Raw genomic sequence first — 20,639 nt, forward strand, 5'->3', positions numbered from 1 at the left:
CGTACTTCAGATGAGACACAGACTCTAACTGCGCTTTCACACAAACTGCACAGTCTACACACACTGCAGTCAGTGGGCTGAGCCAAGCAGTCGTACTCTCACTAAGAAGCAACTTGCCCCCACTATTATGCATGTTATCAACCGCGACTAGGATCCAACACCTAGCTTTAGTTATTTAGAGCGCCCCGGTGCCCAGGTCACCAACCCGGCAAATCCCAAGGACGCGTCCGACCAAGGGTGGAGTTGCCAAACTCGGAGCGCACACGGCCCTTAGCCGGCGACAAAGCCTTTCAGCCCCGCTTTCTAACTAATAGTAACACAAGTTTCCTGCTTTAACGCACGGGGACGGATCACCGCCACTTTTTTCCTAATTAAGACGGATGAAACACTGATTCTATTAATCCGTAACAAAAATCTCCTGCTTTAACGCACTGAGATTTTCTTACGGGGCGCTAAACATCAACTTGGAGTTCTTAAAAAAGTCTCTTGCTTTAACGCACTGAGACGGACGCTAGCCGCCTTTTTTCTACTGAGTGAATTTACACTGGGATACGTTCAACTTAGCGAACAGATAATTTAGGCTTTAAACAATATGCACGGTTCGAAAATAAACAGGTCGTGCTTACCTTTTAATCATGTGAGCTAGCTCTCTGTTCGCCTCGTTTCACGATCTCAGCTCTGCCAATTCATCTCTGCGCCTCGAGCGAATCCCGGGTTTCGGCACCAAAACTGTTAAGAAATCAGTTTTACCCCGGTTCTTTTTATTCCTCGAGCATCCAGAGATGGCACCGGACTCAGTAGTCATTTTCACAAAACTTTTATTCATCTTTATTCATCTTCATTTAAGCATGCATGCACTTCTAGAAGGGAAGACGAGGCCGGTGTCCCTCTCCAAAATCTTCACTCTTTTGTCTGTGAAACACAGTTTTATAGGGGCGACCCTATCATAAAACCCCCTACGGTGTGCTGCAAACTCTGTCTGTGTCTATGTGCACGAGCACATGAATGCCTACATGTGCGCGTTCCCTCGTGTCAATGTGAGTGCTCGTGTGTGACTGTGTACGCATACCTGTGTGTATGTGTGAGTGCACATGAGTGAGTGTGGGTGTGGATGTGTGTGCGTGACAGTTAAAACACTGTGGGTGTAGGTAACTCCCTAGAGGTCATAAAACCCCTCTCACTTCCAGACCACAGTTACAAATCTTGAGACCCCCACCCTAAAACATCCTCTGGGGAATTTCCACTCAGTGGGGGAGAGGTCTCATACAATCTACTCCTAAGTTCACGACACAGTGAGGCCTTCATTACTTTAAGGGCAGTATCAATGTCTCTACAATAGTTCTACATTCTATGTTAACACATTTCTAAACTCTAAAATCAGCTAAACATTCTACAAAGGTTAACTGGTTATAAATGAAGGAAACACTGCAGAAGATGTTCGAGTAACCAAGGCTGAGGCTAAACCAACAACACGTTACAGACTCTCTAATGTTAACCAGACATGCTGGGGCAAGGTGTTCAACTAAAACTGGAAGAGGTCCAGTCAGAGAGGATTCACTGAAGCATGATCATAATAATATCTAATTATTCAGTGATCGTTCTAAGTGCTGAACTTCATAAAAATGAACCAAAGAGAGTTAAATCTTGAATTTCTCCTCCTCTGTTTCTCATCCTGACTGAAAGTCTGAACCAACTCCACAGAAACAGAAGCTAACCCCAGGCAAGGCAGCGTGATGCATCCCGAGACAACAGGACTGGGATATCTACATAACTGTGTGAGTCAATTGCCTTCAAAAAGTTTATCAATTCACTTGAACCAAAATCACGAACACCCGGTGCTGCAAGAGTTAATAGTCTCATTGGGGCCAAGATATACATTTTATAGTTGCCTGGTATCAATGGTTGTTCATCTGCCTTTATTTATTTATTTATTTAAAGAACCCATAGGTGGGAATGTGAGTTGTCTGTCTCTGCGTGTTAGCCCTGCGACAGACAGGCGACCTGTGCAGGGTGCAGGGTATGGTAGCTGGAATAGCAACATACCCAAGGATAAGCAGAAGAGCATGACTGATATGATGAAACTGGGATTTTGTTGCACTTAATTATTGCAAACAAAACTAAAACTATAACTGAAACTAATCAAAACTAAACTGAAACTAAGGATTTTCAAAAAAAATTAAAACTAAACTAAACTAGCAAACAATTGGTAAAAACGAATTAAAACTGATATAAAATTGAAAATCTGAAGTCAAAACTAAATAAAAATAAAAACTAATGAAAATTGCAAAACTATTAAAACCCTGGTAATTAGTTACTGATTACTTTTTTCAAGTAACTTGACCAACACTGTTCACGGCAGCCATAAGCTTCTCCAAGATCTTATCCGTGCTGCACTCAATGAGCCCATTTTGAGAAACTCACGCCTTGTCCCATCATTTCAATCCCAGCGTGCAGCCTTGTGGGGGTTTGAACAGCCGGTTCCGCTTCCTTAATTCTTCGATAAGCCAGGGCCAAGCCAGCTCCGATCAGCAAGAACCCTGTTATCATGGTTCCGAATAGGTAGATATCTTCAGCACTCAGGCTCACCCAAGCTCAGACTTCTCGTTGAGAAAAGGGGTGTCAATTGCATTCAGCGACAAGTTGATCAAATCCATAATTCCTCTTTTAGGTTTTAGAGAACAGACTGTGAGAGAGTGTTCCAGGGAAAAGTAATACAAAAAACACGAGACTAAGGGGGAGGAGGAGGAGGAGAAAAGTGCGACTGCCTTCGTCAAGAGCAAGAGAGTAGTCCATCATCTGGTGTCCCCACTGTGGACTTCTCTGACCTCCTCTTAGGACACCAGAACATGATCTTCCTTTGGTTCAACACGACTCACCAGGAGGCCACGTTTGAGCTGTAAGGAGATGACATCATCACAGTGATCACTCTGGGAACATCCAGGACCACCATGTTTGTAGTTTTCTCCTTCCCACTGTAGCTGTGTTTGAACAGTTTGTGCACACATGCTCTTCATCTACCCACAGTGACTCCACGCTGGTACAGAGCTCTCCTCTAACCTCTCACATACTTATAGGGATGTATTTCCTTTTTTTTTTTTTTTTTTTTTTTTTTTTTTTTGCCTGTCCCGTTTGGCTCTTTTGCCATCAGAATTATTGTCTAAAGGCAAAGAAAGATGCCCAACGGATTTACTTTACCAAATGGACCATCCCAGCCTTGCCATAATGGTCCATTTGATTCACCTTTTATTGTTTATTTTATTTTCACTTGCTGAATACGGGACAGACTTGACTGGGGGAAAGAAGGGGAGAAAGAAAGAGGGAAAGAGAAACAGCTGAGAAGAGGGACGGGGGAGAAGGGCAAAAAACAAAAACCAACAGAATGGGCAGGAAAAAGAAAAAAAAAAGAAAAGAAAAAAGAAAAGAATGCATATATCGATCACCTGAATCATCTGTTGAGAAAGAAAAAAGAAAACAAGCAGAAGAGAACAAGAGTAATAGAATAAACAACATCACAATGATATATGGGAATATGACAGTAAATACTAAATATTAAACATTATTGTGCAGCACATAAGATCAACAGAACACAGTGTGCTTTGAGGTAGGAGCCAAAAAGGGTGTAGTTTGTGGGTGTGATCACCCGTGTGTACACCTGTGAGCATGGACGCACTTGTTTTTTTTAAAAGGTTCCTTCATGTAATGATCTGCTAGAGGGTGTGGGGGGGCCACAGCCCCGTCATCCAGGGCATGAAGCAGGTATGGAGGAGATCAAAACTCCAGACATCCAGAGGCCCTCAGAACACAAGAGACCAAGGAAGACCAACAGAGGGGTCTTTTGTGCTTTCATGTTATATGACCCTTTGATCAGCAGTACCCCACACACACACACAAACACACACACACACACGGTATTCTTTGTTCACATGTATACCTATGTAAGATGCTATATGTTAATGACCCTATGCATATTCATGTAACCACAATAAAAGGAGTGCTATGGGGAACCTGGCTGAGAGTCTGACGGAGGTCAAGTGGTGGAACGACACTTGGCTCCAGACAGGTCTCCCTCATGCATGAGTGACAAGAAGAACTTTGCCTACTTCGTGTCTTGCTTGCTGTGTAATTATATTGCCTTCAACGTTCCAGCGAATAGGTTCAAGCTACAAACCTATCACTAACCCTTATTGGGAGGATGGGAAGAGGGAGGGGTTCAATATTTACAATGGGTCATTGTAATCATAAAAATTCATGGGGGAATTGCAACTAATTCATGATTTAATTTTGATAATTTTAATAATTTAGGGTATTATTGGGTTAAAATTTTCATATTTGTAGTTTGAGCACAAGGGGCATGCAGAATTTGGGGGTTTAAAAATATACAAGTAAAAAATTTATGTCATAACATTTAACATAAATTTTGGGATTAAAAATTATTATTAAAAATTTCATGTTAAATTGGACTTTTAATATTGGGTGTAAATATGATTTGGGCCTACAATAATTAAGTACATACTGGGAAATATCATAATTCATGGAGTGAGCATTTTTAAAAACTAATGGGAAAGGGCAATTTACATAGGAAGGAAATTTGGATAAAGAAGACGAATGAAAAATCTAACTGGAGCAGAGGGTATAAAAGGCGCTGAGACACACGGGAAGGGCATTTCGCCTTGAGACACAAAAGGAGCAACATCACAGAGACTAGACAAACACACAGAAGTTTGTTTTGCTTGTCTTTTGTGCCATAGCCTGAAGAAGGCCCTTTTCAGGGCCGAAACGTCGCGGCGGCACAAATTGAAATTTTATTTTATTTAATTCATTTTATTTTTAATTCATAAATACAAAACTAATAAATAACAAAAGAGCAAAAAAACTTTTATTTCATTTCATTTTATTTTCTTAATTACCACTCTTACTTTTTGATTACTTAGATACCAAAGGCGACATTATTAATATATAACAAAGGCGATACCACAATAATAAAAATCAACACACTACATAAGTAAACAAAAACACCAAGACATTAAAAAGTCCATCGGGCTCGATGGCTTTTTTTGATGATGAGGATGGGTGGACGGTGGTCCGTCGCGGGAGGCGCCAGCGGCGTCCTGGGCGGTCCAACTTCCAGCAGCAACGGGTCACCTGGGGGATGGACCGTGCACGTCCTCCTGCCTTCGAAAGAGGGGGGAGGAGTCAGTCTTCATTCCCTAACCCTAAAAACAGTAGCACAAAGAGAAAACAAGTCAAAGAAAAAAGGAAACACAGAAAGCAAAGTGAAAAGACAAGTAAGTCACGTAAAAAGAAAAAAGTGAGAACCCAAGAAGTGGGAGGAGACAAGCAACACTGTTACGTTCCCCTGAGGGGTCTAGGCGGGGAGGGGGAAGTAACAAAAGTGACCGGGTCAGAAAAAGGAGTCAAGGAGGCAAAAGGGTTAAATTAAAGAGTTTTATTAAAGTAGCGCAACTAAAAGAGACGGACAAGCCGCTATCACCATTTAAGAAAAACAAACAAAACTCAGGCGTTGGTCAATAAAGTAAAACGTAAGCCAAAAAGAAAGAGCAGCTCACTAGCTGCAAACCACCAAAACACAGCTCACTAGCTGCAAACACAAAAACCACTCAGCTCACAAGCTGTAACCACACTAATGGCACTCTGGCCCAGAGCTCACCTTTCCCTGGGCTTAAATACTGTTAATTACTGATGTGAGTCAGCTGTGTAACAGGGAAAGGTGGCACCTCAGGCAGAAGAGGTGGTGGGACACGCCCACACAGGCACCTTCAGGAGGAGGCCCTGCTAGGGCCGTAACACCCCCTCCCATAAATACAAACCCATGGTTTGTCAAATTATTACGATAACCACAACAAGTCCATAACCGTTTCATCACCTACTGGCAGGCTTTCCACCTACCAAACTCCATAGCAACGGTTAGGCATTGCCTGCGGAAGCTGCCAACCCCATCTCAATGGGTTCAAAATACTTACTGAGGGTGGCCGCAGACCCTCAAAACAATTTCTCATGTGATAACCAGGGCTTTTTTGAGCCATCACATGTGGAGAACACAGCAGGTCATTTTGAGGAACTGGGACATTGTCAACCAGCAGCAGCTCAGGGTTAGTTGACCTCTCACACTGACTACATGACACTATTGAGCAATTATGCTCCAAGTGTAGCCTTTTACTAGGCCTGGCAACCTTGTCGGTTTGAGAACCACGACTAACTTTTCTCAAAGCAGGCCCTTTTTGCTTTGAGTCAGCTTTCCGTTTGAGTTTCAATTTCAAACAGTTAGCAATGAGGTGTCCAGGTTTGTGGCAGAAGAAACAAAGCTTCGTTTTGGGTCTCGAAACCACAACTTTTTCAGCCTTGTTAGCTGGCTCCCTCCTAGCTCTCCAAGATGTATTACAGTGAGAAGAGATGTCACATTCTACAGCATTTGTTTTATGAGTTAGGGTAAACTCATCTGCCAGTATGGCAGCCTGCTGTAATGTGGAAACCCTTTGTTCGCTTAAATAAAGAGCAATACACTCAGGAACAGAGTTTTTAAAATCCTCCACAAGCATGAGCTCACGTAACGACCCCAAACTGTTAACCTGGCTTGCAGAGCACCACCTACCAAAAAGCTTTGCCTTCTCCCGAGCAAAGTCAAGGTAGGACTGACCCTGTGCCAACTCCAAACCTCGAAAGTTCTGCCTATAGGCCTCAGGCACAAGTTCATAGGCTTGGAGGACAGCACTTTTAATCTTTTCATAAACTAGGCTGTCCTGCCTAGACAGACCAGAGCACGCTTCTTGAGCCTCACCTGTCAACCGACACAGCAACATCACCCCCCACACATCTTGAGGCCACTGCAGTGCAGTTGCCAGGCGTTCGAACACACTGAAAAAGCTGTGAACACTGGATTCACAGAAGTCTGGAACCAGGTGAATGTTATTGCTCACAAACGAGCCTCTAGACACCTGTACACTAGCAGCTGTGTCAACCATTTTGGGGATGGTGAAGAGTTAGCAAAACACAACCTAATTAAGACAGTTAACAGACCACTACACAACTTACTTTAGCTGACCAACGTACCTCTTACAGTATACACAATAAACAAACACAACTTACCCAGTTCCTAAGCACAACAAACTTTACCTATCTTCTGGAGCGTGCCGGGCTTGAGGCAACTTGAAAGGCGAAACTTCAGCGACTGGAGCCCTGAATTGCCTACCCCCAACAGGGAACTAATCCCCGCCCAGGATTACTCCGAAAATAAAAAAGGCAAAACAACAAAAGAGTGCCCGAAGGAAGAACTTAAAACAAAGCTCAGCTGGACACTCACCTAACTAAACTGGGAAGTTGAATCTCCAAAGGTAAAAACAGCAAGATAATCAAAAACCAATTCCAACTCAAAACTCCCTTTTCAACGATCCCGGACGAGCCCCCACTTGTTACGTTCCCCTGAGGGGTCTAGGCGGGGAGGGGGAAGTAACAAAAGTGACCGGGTCAGAAAAAGGAGTCAAGGAGGCAAAAGGGTTAAATTAAAGAGTTTTATTAAAGTAGCGCAACTAAAAGAGACGGACAAGCCGCTATCACCATTTAAGAAAAACAAACAAAACTCAGGCGTTGGTCAATAAAGTAAAACGTAAGCCAAAAAGAAAGAGCAGCTCACTAGCTGCAAACCACCAAAACACAGCTCACTAGCTGCAAACACAAAAACCACTCAGCTCACAAGCTGTAACCACACTAATGGCACTCTGGCCCAGAGCTCACCTTTCCCTGGGCTTAAATACTGTTAATTACTGATGTGAGTCAGCTGTGTAACAGGGAAAGGTGGCACCTCAGGCAGAAGAGGTGGTGGGACACGCCCACACAGGCACCTTCAGGAGGAGGCCCTGCTAGGGCCGTAACAAACACTATAAAAGCCAAGACGGCACACAACACAGACACACTGAGCTCGGCCTGAAGAAGGCGAAGGAACGCCGAAACGTCGCGAGGAGCTCAGTAGATGCGCATTAACCCAAGATGGGCAATTTTTTGAACTGGGGCAGGGGTACCACCATCCTGTCCCACGGTGGAGAGTGCATCTCAGGGAACCGGCGATTGCTGGTGCCCTGATCTTTTTTCAACACCCTAACCCTATTCTCGCAGTCGAACTCGTCTGGGCTTCACCTTCCCACTGGCCCCTGTGTCCTTCTCATAGTGTCCTTTGTTGTCTTGAAATCTCCAGCAGACACAGTCTGTTTCTTCTCCGTTGATCTTTTCAGTATTTTCCTTTTAGATTAAATCCCAGCCTGGCAAAATATCCCATTCAGTGCCTTTAAACAGTTATGTCACACTGTTCTTACCAGCCTGCAGTTCACCGTGCATCTTTTCATCACGTGGTTTCTTCTTCTCTGTTCATCCTTTCAGTCGTCTCTTTCAAGATTACTCCAAGCATGGCAAATATGCTGCTGCTGGTATCGTCAGTGTGGTTTCAGTGTTAATGGTTCAGTTGCACTGTCTTTTGCCTGCTGTTAATTCTTCAAGTCCACGATGTTCTGTCGGTCTTCATCAGGAGATTAACTGTCCTTTGAGTTTCTTCTCAGGATCGGGACAAGTGGGAGGTCAAGCTGTAAAATTTTAAGCCAAAATCTGGCCTATTTCCTCCCAATTCTGTTAATCTATGGTTTTGCCGCTGTACTCAAAATTCCAGGTTGAGAAAAGTCCACCTTTATTTATTTGTAACCTGTATTGACACACTAAAGCATACCATTAATATCCTTTTCATTTCTTTTCTTAAAACCTCCATTCTGCCTAGAGTTTGACTCATCTCTCTCTCTGGGTGCTCACTTGTCACAGTGAGTCTCCTTTTATGGGCATGCAAAGTTCCTGTCACACAAACCATTTCTTGTCACACACACACAGCACTCAGAGCCATATTTCCTGTTTCTCTTTCCTATTTTACAACCTAATCAAACTGTTTAGTTTTATTAAGTCTTGATCTAAAAACAATGCACCCTTGTTTCACGCACACACACTTTTAAATATACTAAATTCTTTGCATTTGTCAGCATTCACATCACAGTCTTCAGTTCAATTCAATTCAATTCAATTTTATTTATATAGCGCCAAATCACAACAAAAGTCGCCTCAAGGCGCTTCATAGATACAGAGAAAAACCCAACAATCATATGACCCCCTATGAGCAAGCACTTTGGCGACAGTGGGAAGGAAAAACTCCCTTTTAACAGGAAGAAACCTCCGGCAGAACCAGGCTTCAGTGTGCTCAGCAGAGCTCTTTCAGACATCAGGAATCGTCTCACACACACCGCCTTTTTCTCTCACACTTCCACTTCTGCACGCACTCTACTATCAACTTTCATAGTGTTATTATTATTTATTATTTTGTAGAAATCACACCCAATCACTCAAAGCCTACTACTCACAGCATTCACACACTTAAACTGTGACAAGAGTTGAGGAATATACTCAAAACACGCTTTCCTAAGAGTATTTTAGACATGCCTTTCATAATCAGAAAGAGCAAGTCAAAAAGAAAAACAATTGAAACCTCTATTATTCTCACCGCACACACAAGAAATTGAAAAAATAAAACACACCAGCAATTATTGCTGGAGAGAGGTTACTACTAAAAGTAATATGTTAGTCTTAAATATATACAGTGCACTCACTATATATATATATATATATATATATAAAACACCCAGCAGAGGGTCCTGCGCAGTATCTTAGCTGTTCCCAGGACTGCGCTCTTCTGGACAGAGATCTCCAATGTTGTTCCCGGGATCTGCTGGAGCCACTCGCCTAGCTTGGGAGTCACTGCACCTAGTGCTCCAATTACCACGGGGACCACTGTTACCATCACCCTCCACATCCTCTCGAGCTCTTCTCTGAGCCCTTCGTATTTCTCCAGCTTCTCGTGTTCCTTCTTCCGGATATGGCTGTCATTCGGAACCGCTACATCGATCACTACGGCCGTCTTCTTCTGTTTGTCTACCACCACTATGTCCGGTTGGTTAGCCACCACCATTTTGTCCGTCTGTATCTGGAAGTCCCACAGGATCTTAGCTCGGTCATTCTCCACCACCCTTGGGGGCATCTCCCATTTTGACCTCGGGACTTCCAGGTTATACTCGGCACAGATGTTCCTGTACACTATGCCGGCCACTTGGTTATGGCGTTCCATGTATGCCTTGCCTGCTAGCATCTTGCACCCTACTGTTATGTGCTGGATTGTCTCTGGGGCATCTTTCCACAGCCTGCACCTGGGGTCTTGCCTGGTGTGATAGACCCCAGCCTCTATGGATCTTCTACAGCTTGATGTCATCCATGTACAGGAGGTGGCTGACAACTGCTCCATTCCGTAGTCGGTATCCGTAGCCAGTCTTGTTAATGATCTCACTGAGGGGGTTCAGGCCTATGCAGAACAGCAGTGGGGACAGAGCATCTCCTTGGTAGATCCCGCACTTGATGGTGACTTGTGCTATGGGCTTGGAGCTGGCCTCTAGTGTTGTATGCCACATCCCCATTGAGTTCCTGATGAAGGCTCTTAGGGTCCTGTTGATCTTGTACAATTCTAAGCATTCCAGTATCCAGCTGTGGGGCATTGAGTCATAGGCCTTCTTGTAATCAATCCAGGCAGTGCACAGGTTGGTCAGTCTGGTCTTGCAGTCTCGGCTGACTGTTCTGTCTACCAGTAGCTGGTGTTTTGCGCCTCTGGTATTCTTGCCAATCCCTTTCTGTGCCCCACTCATGTATTGACCCATGTGCCTGTTCATCTTAGCCGATATGATGCCTGACAGGAGCTTCCATGTAGTACTGAGGCAGGTTATTGGTCGGTAGTTGGATGGGACCAGTCCCTTCTTGGGGTCCTTGGGGATCAGGACCGTTCGACCTTCGGTTAGCCATTCCAGGTGTCTCTCGTTAACTAGCAGCTGGTTCATTTGTGCTGCCAGACGCTCGTGGAGTGCAGTCAGCTTCTTTAGCCAGTAGGCGTGATGGTGCTGTCCAACTCTTCATACTGGAGACCCTTTCTTGGATATCTGCCACTGTGATGGTTACTGGACCCTGTTCAGGGAGGTCGCTATGGTCTGCCCTCAGATCCACTAGCCACTGAGCATTGCCGTTATGGGTTGCGTCCTTCTCCCATATGCTCTTCCAGTATTGCTCCGTCTCCAGTCTCTTATTGTTCCCTTGCCACTGAGAGTACACCTTTGCTGGTTCTGTGGAGAACAGCTGGTTTATTCTCCTGCCTTCTATCTCTCTGGTGTACCTCCTCAAGCGTCCTGACTCCTCTTTGCCATAGCATTTATGTTGTACCTTGTCAATCTCTAGCTGTGATAGCAGTCCCTTCTTTCGAATGTTGGAACACTGAGCTACTAGTTGTTTCACCGTCATTGTGGATGTTGGGTATCGAAGAATCCATAGGTCCCCTCATCCTATTCGTGTAGCCCCTTCCGCCAGGGTTACTTGCGTAGTAGCATTCCAACAACGCCCTGTTTTCGTCTCTTGCCCACCGATGCCTTCTTGTTCCAGTAGCCCAGTTGTCGTCAGGGTGCCCTGGTTCCTCAACACCTGACGCGGACCTTGTTGATCCGGGCGACGTCCGAGCCGGCATGCCTTCATATTTATCTGTCTCGCTCATGTCTGCGGTAGGCTCGGTAGGCTATATATATATATATATATATATATATATATATAAATTTAAAAAAACTCAGTCAATTACTATACATTCACTACGGCAGCTCAAGACTTTATTTATAGCCCTCTAATAAACATAAATGGCGTCTTAAACACACATTCAACAATGTTTGCAGCAGTACTTGTAAAACCAACTGTGGTTTAAACAGTTCACTGCTTACTAATTTGCATTTTCACACACACCATCTAAAAATAGCAGCAGACAGTCAGTGCATTACTGAGTCGACACACAACCTCCTCTCACACCAAACTCTCTTATTTTATATTACAAAGACGTCTTATATTTACAACCACTGTCAGATCTGTCAGCTTTAGCGCCTAAACAATTTCGACAAATTTAAGTTAACGGTCCAACCGATAAAGTCCAACTTTCTTGTGATCAATTAACCAGTATCTGTCCAACAGTTTCTGGCCTCATCTCTAAAACCCCTAACTCAATTTAAAAGCGTCAACCAACCCAAACTTTGCCTGAAGCTCTATTTTTGCCATTTCACAGCCAAGGCTTACCCCAAAGTTTTAAGTTAAAGTTACACGCCCGAAGTCCAACTTCTGCTGGCCAAAAAAGCGCAGACTACCGTTCCAAACGGTAAGGAGACTCTAACTCCTAGTTATTCTGGAGTGCCCCAAGCTCCACAGTGACCAACTGACTATCCCTCTTCAAGGACAATGCCTAAGCGTCCTTGGCATTGGCAAGCGTTACCTCTGAGCACTGCGCTTCCTATCAGTCCAACTGACGTTCTTGAATAATTTATAATACTTTGGAACAACAGTAAAACACCCAAAAAAGTGTAAGACTGAAGCAGGTCCAACCTTATAACCAATAGGGGCTCCAACCCCAAACAATAACCAAATTCCCTAATATACTAAAAGCAGTCCAACTGCTTTCCACGGTCCAACCGTATTAAATCCTTTAGCGGTCCAACCGCATTCAATCATTTAAATCCTCAGTACTGTCATGAGATTTTCATCAAAATCAAACCAGACATTCACCAGTAATTTCAGTGAGTAGACTTTAATTTGTAATGTCCAATTTGGCACACTTTGGAAATAATTCAACAGGTAGTGCCTTACCTTTGGATAAGCCGGCTTATGCCCTCTCACTTCGACCACTGGCACTCGTGTCTGCCCGTCCGACCACCTCAGACCACCGAATTTCTCCGTCTACACCTTCTAATTCTCTCCCTCCTCAACCACCGGACGAAGCCCCCAAATGTTAAGGTTCAAATATTGAGGAAGGAGAGTACAAACAACCAGGTCCAGAAGAGCTTGGTCAGACAATTGATTTTAATGAAATACACTTACACGACTTAATCAAAGCATAAACAGATATTTTATACCATCAGGGCTTGAATTTAATGACGCCCCCTCAACGTCAGATCCATTTCATACATAGGTCAAAACCACAATGACTTTTAACACAGTTTAAAAAGAACATTGTCTTCATCTTCATGGCAGGTACTTCCTGTCACTGCCGGATGCTCGCTTATCATCTTGACACATCAGCAGCAGTTCTGCGACAAACTGCTCTTTTGCAACCCTGAGCAAAACATGATTAAACTTTCACCTATAAATGATTCTCTCTAACTGAGTGTGTGTGTGCTAACCACAATTGTACCCTATTTCACCTCGCCGACTAGCTCCTGACCTCTCACCAGACAGAGAGACAGAAGCCACTCTCATATATGTAATAACCGAACTGAAACTATGTATATGTTGAATAAATGTTTTAATCAGGAACCTCTACTAAAAGCTTAATCAAAGAATATAAAAGTATAAAAGACAATTTGAATAACCTAGTTATTCACATAGCCTCGTCCAAACAGCTCCTCAGAATAACCTGCACTTAGACTCTGCTTTCAGTTTCACTTCTGTAAAAGACACACTCTGCAAACCTGCAATTTCCTGTCAGCCTGCAACTTAGTCTTTCTGAAAGACACACACACTGTTTAAACATCTGAATGCAATATCAATACTGTAGATTATATTATTAATGCAATGGTAATGATGATGATTATTAACAATAGCAGCAAAATAATTTCCCTGATCTCCACAGCTACAAAAATATCCGTTCGGAAAGACGGAGCGCGCACGACCATACCCGGCTGATAGCACTCCCGCCCCGCCGCATCATCGGGTTAAACCAGCACCGCCGACAGAACGAGTGAGAGCGCAGCTGGCACAAAACACGGATCGCTGGATGGCCAGTTATTCATCAATAATATGTAGCAAAACCAAAATGTGTGGTAGCATTTCTTCAAAAGAATAAACATAAAAATATCGTAAAGCCCAGTGACAAACAACATTAGTAATAGTGTATTTATTTCCACATATTCAGAACTTTTTATTCCTTAAAAGTCCCCAACAGTTCCAAAAATGTGGCCTCAGTCAGGCTCTAGTTAAAAATTCAAAACATCTTTTTTAATTTGCAGCACCGACTTATTATACAGCTCGTCAAATATAGTTCCAATTTTAACAACGATTCAAAAGAGACCAAAAAGCACACAGGAACACCAAACTGAGTAAACAACACTGTTCCAGCCTGGTGCTACATGATTTCCCAAACGTTTTGCCAGCGGGAAATCAGAATTCACCAGGAAAACACAATTATCCCGAGCAGTTGTTCCTCATGGATAGCCACATACGGGTGACCGCACAGCAGCAAACAACCACACTGCGTGGTGGTAATCCCGTCATCCTGTTAATTCACTTTAACACCATCTGTACATCTGTCAGTCAGATGTATTCATTATTTCCACCAGTCTCCTGGACGGGAGCTTTAAAATTTACAGAGCGTCGCAGTGAGGAGTCTTCAAGTGAGGCTTCTGGGCGCTGCAGAGAAACAGAACAGAAATGCATTACAAATTAATTACATATTAAAAAGTACCTTTTAGCAGCAAATAATACACTCATAAACCAAAGTTTATAATTTAGCCATTAAGAGATTTTCAACTACATAAAGATAATAATAATCACAAAACGTTAAACACATTTGGAGTTCAAAGTTATCATTTTAGTTACCACAGCGGGTAGCTCCATGCTTAATTTGATACAGCTGTTTACCCATCAGCATCAAATGTGTCTCCTCCTTGGATCAAACCAGGGAACTTGCAAATGTGTAAACTATACAACTATGAAGCCACTAATTATTTGCTGCAAAACGTCCTCAAATGAAAAAAACAAAACGATGTAATGAAGATACAGTCGCTGACATGCACTTTATTGCTGCGTATACTGAGAGAGCTCCATCAAGCTCACCAGGATTGAAATCCACTGTTGTTGAACAAACGTCAGTGGTGTGGTAGCAACAGAAATCTAACATATACAAGGCAGAAAAAAAGCAGTAATGATAACGCATTACTGGCTCTACATTAACAAAACTAAGACAAACTCAGCAGGTATAAAAGAAAAGAAAAGAACAAAAGACAAAAATGCAGGAAAAATGAAATGTTAATGTCATTAAATACTTTGTTACCAATTTATGTTGCATGTGAATATTCACCTTCCCGTCCATGAGTGCATTAAAAAAATAAGAACAACATTAGTCTCTGTTAAAAACCACTGCTGTGTGTCTAATTTGGTTGGATGAATATTAGGGCTGCCACGATTAGTCGACTAGTCACGATTACGTCGACTATCAAAATCGTTGACGATTAATTTAATAGTCGACGCGTCTTTTGAAGCTTTGTAAGACCCCAAAAGACGCAGGAATAAGTAGTAGGATTTAAGAGTGTAATAACGGACTGAAACAGAAGATGGCAGCACTGCATGTACAAGGATGCCAGTTGCCGTTAAACCCAGAAGAAGAAGAAACTGTGTCCCAGAATTCATAGCGCGGCCCAGCTCAGTTTCCAACAATGGCGGCAGCTAGTTAGTTTTAATATTACTCTTATTATTCTTTCTGGGTCACAAAATAAACGTTTACCATATTTTCAGGCGAGAATGTAGCTGTGTAAACCTCAAATATCTGCTCAGTTTATCAAGACACCGCATATTTTCAAAAGCGCTCCGACGTTTTCGGAGACGTCTGTTACCCGCTAGCTCGATAGCTAGCCGGGGGCAAGGCTCACTAGAGCCCTGAGAACACCGGACTCCTGGCAAATCGTCTTCAAACCCACCGCCGTCTTTCGCTACTCAGGTTAAACATGACATATGAGTCACTTTGATAACTTAAAAATGTTATTGTTTGGCTTTTTTCAGTATTTTATTTGTTCCTGAGTAAATCGGTTTGGCTGAGATTAAAGTTATAGTTTTTACACAGCTGAGTAAAGTCAAGCAGACAGCTGATTATCAGAAGTGTGAGATGCTCGAGAATATACTGCGGTGAGTTTATTAAACTCCACCGAAACAATCTACAAATTTCATTAAAATTTAATAAACTATCATCTTCTCTTTATTTTTAGTTAGCACATACCTGAAACACTTAAAGCTGTAAGCTAATGATATATAAGAGTAGATGCATGCTGGTGCAATAAGCTGCAGGTTTTACATTCAATGGATGCATGATCTGATTAGTTGACTAATCGCAAAAATAATCGGTGACTAGTCGACTATCAAAATACTCATTTGTGGCAGCCCTAATGAATATAAACAAAAATCTAAAAAAAAAAAAAAAAAAAAAAAAAAAAAAGGGGGGGGGGGGGGGGGGCTCACCTCATCGACAGGCTGCACGTCTGGGAGCTCAGGTCTGAGCAGTGCAACATCTCTGTCTGGTTGATCTTGAGAAAGGTTCTCATTCCCTTTTGAAGTTTTATTCTTCGACTCAGACGAATCTGACCGAGCAGCTTTTGGCTCCGATTTGGCTTTGTTTTCACCAACGCTGTTATCCTTTGCTGCTGGTGGCCGTTCTTCTGCTCCCCGCTGGTTTTCTGAATCTGGCTCAACAGACGGATTCTGGTCTGCCTCAGGAACTTCCTTGGCCCGCTCAGCGTCCGGCTCATCCTCAGCAGTTCCTAGAGTCTCGACCAACTGCCTGTTGGGTCTCCTCTGATGCAAGTCATTCCTGTTTAATCTGGCTTCATCAGCTCTGTACCTTAGGGCATGTTGCTGTTGAGGTGCATCCCCTCCTGCAAAATGATTGCAGTCCTCAATCCTGAGGCGAGGTTGAGCTTGCGGTTGTTCCAGCTCTGGTGGTGGTGGATCCCTTCGAGGGCGGCGTAGAGGTGCCATGATGCCATGCTGGAAGGCTGCTTGCACACTTCCATACATGAACACCTGTAGAAGAGTCAAACATATATTTATTTATACAAAGCAAAGACATACAATTTATTGCTTTATTAATGCAAATAATGCTGTGTATACAACGAAAGCTCCATAATGTGAATTAATGTGAAAAAGGGGACAATTTGTACCACAACGGCGATCACGATAGTGAGCAGGACTGGGATCTGCAGGGTAACTGGTAGATCTTTGAGGAGCGCTCGAAGAAATTCACTGATTCCCTGTCCGAAGTGCTTCAGTGGCTCTGTGATGAAGGTCGTAATGGTAACAGAGATTGCCTAAAAAGAGAAGGATGTCTAGGTCATAACAAAGTCCAAGCGCATACCAAGGAACACAGTTTGGCATGGTAAAAATATATAGCAGTTAGAACAAGGTAGACTGGTTGCTGGGTAAAATCGGTGTAAAGAAGGTGCTGTACCAAAATCCTCCTGGTGACAACTTTGGTTTTTGCCACAGTGGCTGTTTTTTTTCACGTTTTGTCTGCAACAAGTTGCCAACTAATAGCCGAGCAGTTGCACAACTTGAAAAAGTGTGACACAAACTGGACATGGAAGCAAAGTTGTGCTTCAGTGCTGCAGCCAAGATGTTTCAAAATGCAATTTCAAAATTTGTACTTTTTACTTCACAACTGGAGGTTGTCGTATGGTCGTGGGCAGTGTGTGACTGGCAACTTGCTCGCTCACTTCTACGCTGTCAACATATTTGTCACATGTCCAAAATGGCAGCCAAATTAAAACCATGTGTTTAGTGGTGATGTGTCCGCAAAACCTCAATAACCCTTAACAGACATTCCAAAGAGTGGCCTACCTTGGTTGGAGGTACCAACAGGATGGGATTAACCATGAGAACTTCATAGTATCTCTTACAAGGGTCATCTTGAAGAGTCCAGGTGCTTCTAAACCACTCTGCAGGATACCAAATACAGGTCCAAGCTTAGGCAGACGTTATGAGCCAAATACGCTTAATATATGCAAAACAGCAATGCTGGAGTCTAAAACTGTTAAAGCAGCTGAGACTTCAGAGTTTGCACAATGACTCCACAAGGACTTAAATTCCTCTCCATCTCATGGCTGTGCAGTGAAACGTATTTCAAAATGATATTTAATACGCTCTAAAAAGGAATGTTTTTCTCAGCCAGTTAATATTTTAGATGCAAGAGGTTTTCACAGAATGCCGTGACTGTTCGTGCTTGGTGATTGCATACCTTTCAAACTGTCACTCCAGTCAATTTTCTTCACCCCAGTGCATTTTGCATTAAAGCCTTCCATCTTCACTATATTATTTTGATGCTCAGCAAAGGCAATCTGAACAAAATATACATATTTATTAAAAACATTGTATTTTACAATCAAAGCACTGAAATACAGCTAAACTGAAACCACTGAAAGCTGCAGGAGCTCCTATTTACCTTGTACAGGTAGAACCAGTTCCAGATAATACTAACGAAGAAGCAGACGGCAAACAGTCGTCGGAACTGCACAAACCAGGAGATCGTTGTCCACAGTTCGGTGCTGATAATGGCTACTATAATCAGGACAAATGACCCGATCTGGAGGAGAGAGCAGAGTACAGTTTGAGTGGTTACAGAAAATAGAAACCATTAAAGCACAGTAGAAGCATTAAGAAGAGTCAGAATAGAAGGAAGCCAGAGGTAAAAGCTACTAAAAACTTACTTTTAATACTGTGTCCAGCTCCACCCCAAAGGTGTCTTCAAATCGCCACTTCCAGGCCTCATAATCATGCGGTTTAAGGTCCACGAGTATCTGACTGATGGCGTTGTCCAGAGCGCCTGTTCTCCATCTGTCTTCACCCTCCAGAAGTGTCTGGATCTCTGTCATGGCTTGTTTGGACAGTTTGACTTTGGCATCAAAAAAGACATCTGTGGAGTCACTGGGCTGGGGAGAAATTAGAGCAAGTGTCTTAAAATTGCAATATTTATGACACTTGGCCAATTATTGAACCAGAGAAAAATTATGGCACAATATGTTCAACTAAAATCTCATAATTCACCATAAAACATGAGATGACCACCTACCACACCCACTCTTTGTATTTCCTTCAACAGTCTGCTCAGAAATCGCTTGAACACTGGACTGCATGTTGGCTGTTGTGAGATGAGCTTGATCGTCTTCTTTTGATCTTCATTCTGAATGAAGGAAGGTGGTGTAACGATATGAAGGATATCTTCTTGGCACACTTCGCCATAATTTAAACATCTCAGCCTACCCGAGTCTTGTTGCTGACCCACTAATGGCTGTTCTAAAAGTAGTAACAAAAGTCAAATCATGTATAATTGGTTTCTTGTACATTCAGTGATGATCTCAAGCCAATAGAGCACCTTTGGGATGTGGTGCAACTGAAATGTTTGCAGAACCTTGTTGAACATAAGACAGCTCTGAATGCAAAAGAGGCTCCAACACAGGACTAACAAGGTGTACCTAAGAAAACATGCACAGCGAGTGCACATGTATACATAAAATGTGATTGAATGTGATAGGCTAACTATGTGTTGACACCATAGTAACAGCCTGACTTTTACTATGGTAATGTCCTGATACTCTTGATGGTCCAGTATCTGTAAGTCTGACTCTAGTTAATAGAAAGTGAGAGGCTTAGAGTGCTGCTAGTCCTATCCCTGATCCTCAGATCATACTTTACTTTCTTTTTAGAGGCTACATTTCAAAAGTCCCTTAGAAAAAAACTTTCCAGACTCCTTAAACCGTCCACACAATTCTGTTTAAAAAGGTACATGAAATTGTTTTCTAAGCTTGAACGCAGAGCTTGACTCAGGAGTGTAAAACGTGTCAACAATTGTGCTAACAATGAGAAGAAAGTAATAAGCCTGGAGCCTAAATACTGTTAGACAAATTGGAAATTGTTTTTCAGTTCTACACCTTCAATTAACTCATTCAATTTGAATGGGGGAAAACTTATATTTTGAAAATATGAATATGCATTGTGCCTGATTTATTATTCAAAACACCAACCTGTTTCTGTAAGTCCTCCACTTGCTCTTTGCAGGACGTCAACTCGGTCTGGCTAGGGTCCTGATTGTACTCTCTTCTTTTAGTGCCCACGTTGTCATAGCTTGCTGGCTGCGATGCAAATACACACTCTTAATGTCAGAGCTGGACAACACAACGTCTTCACAGTGATCAGAACCGTGTCAAATGTAGCTGGGTCAGAGTAAACAATCTCCCAACCTCAGTAGGCTTCCTCATCGTTTTGGTGCTAGCATCGTAGTTGAGCATATCGTAAGGGTCGAGCCACTCGTTGTCCTCCTGCTGGCCCACGGCAGTGAGCGACAGGCTCCACAACAAAGCAATAAAGAACATCCTGGCCGGGAGAAGACAGGCTCCGAACCAGAGTTAGATCCTTGACAGTGAAAGCAAGCACAGGTGTGCACAACTTTAGCTAGCAACGTTAGCTAAGTTTAAAGCTAATTTTTAAAGCAACTTTAGACTCACTGAATAAAACGTGACGTTTAAGGTAACATGACAGGTTGAGGCGTGGGTCACATATTAAAACTAAACCGTCTATACTGAACAAAACAACATAACAGACCTTTCCGCAAAAGGAACCGCTTTACTGTACAACCGCGTGACGCAATTTAAGTTTGAAGGCTCATGGGTAATGTAGTTTTGGGAAGAAAAAAAAAGTCCATTTTGGTAAAGCCTAGTATTGATATTAAAAATCAGCTCAACCACACATGCAACTTCATAAGTAAACATACAGGAGCATTT

General features: G+C 42.8%; 1 protein-coding gene across 6 annotated transcripts; it reads right to left on the reverse strand.

Annotated features, from left to right (window-relative positions):
- Positions 1–4,874: 4,874 nt before the first annotated feature.
- On the reverse strand, positions 4,875–20,505 carry LOC146546262 (chloride channel CLIC-like protein 1). 6 transcript variants are annotated; one of them, XM_085264394.1, is made up of 12 exons: positions 20,364–20,505; positions 20,100–20,271; positions 19,884–19,991; positions 18,932–19,042; positions 18,570–18,791; positions 18,305–18,445; positions 18,101–18,200; positions 17,704–17,801; positions 17,028–17,174; positions 16,330–16,890; positions 15,152–15,178; positions 4,875–14,508 (listed from the first exon to the last, which is right to left on the reverse strand). In XM_085264394.1, exons 2-12 carry the CDS (start codon positions 20,229–20,231, stop codon positions 14,413–14,415), a joined length of 1,743 nt encoding a protein of 580 aa, XP_085120520.1. In that variant the 5' UTR covers positions 20,232–20,271; positions 20,364–20,505; the 3' UTR covers positions 4,875–14,412. The 6 variants fall into 6 exon arrangements, with proteins under 6 accessions (XP_085120520.1, XP_085120522.1, XP_085120519.1 ...); XM_085264396.1 differs by having other exon boundaries at positions 20,461–20,479; XM_085264393.1 differs by having other exon boundaries at positions 20,100–20,505.
- Between the last annotated feature and the right edge of the window lie 134 nt (positions 20,506–20,639).

The sequence above is a fragment of the Mchenga conophoros genome, linkage group LG23 (assembly GCF_057382185.1).
Source record: "Mchenga conophoros isolate Kocher_MC1m ecotype Shallow Benthic linkage group LG23, M_conophoros_male_GT1.1, whole genome shotgun sequence".
NCBI classification, from domain to species: Eukaryota; Metazoa; Chordata; class Actinopteri; order Cichliformes; family Cichlidae; genus Mchenga; species Mchenga conophoros.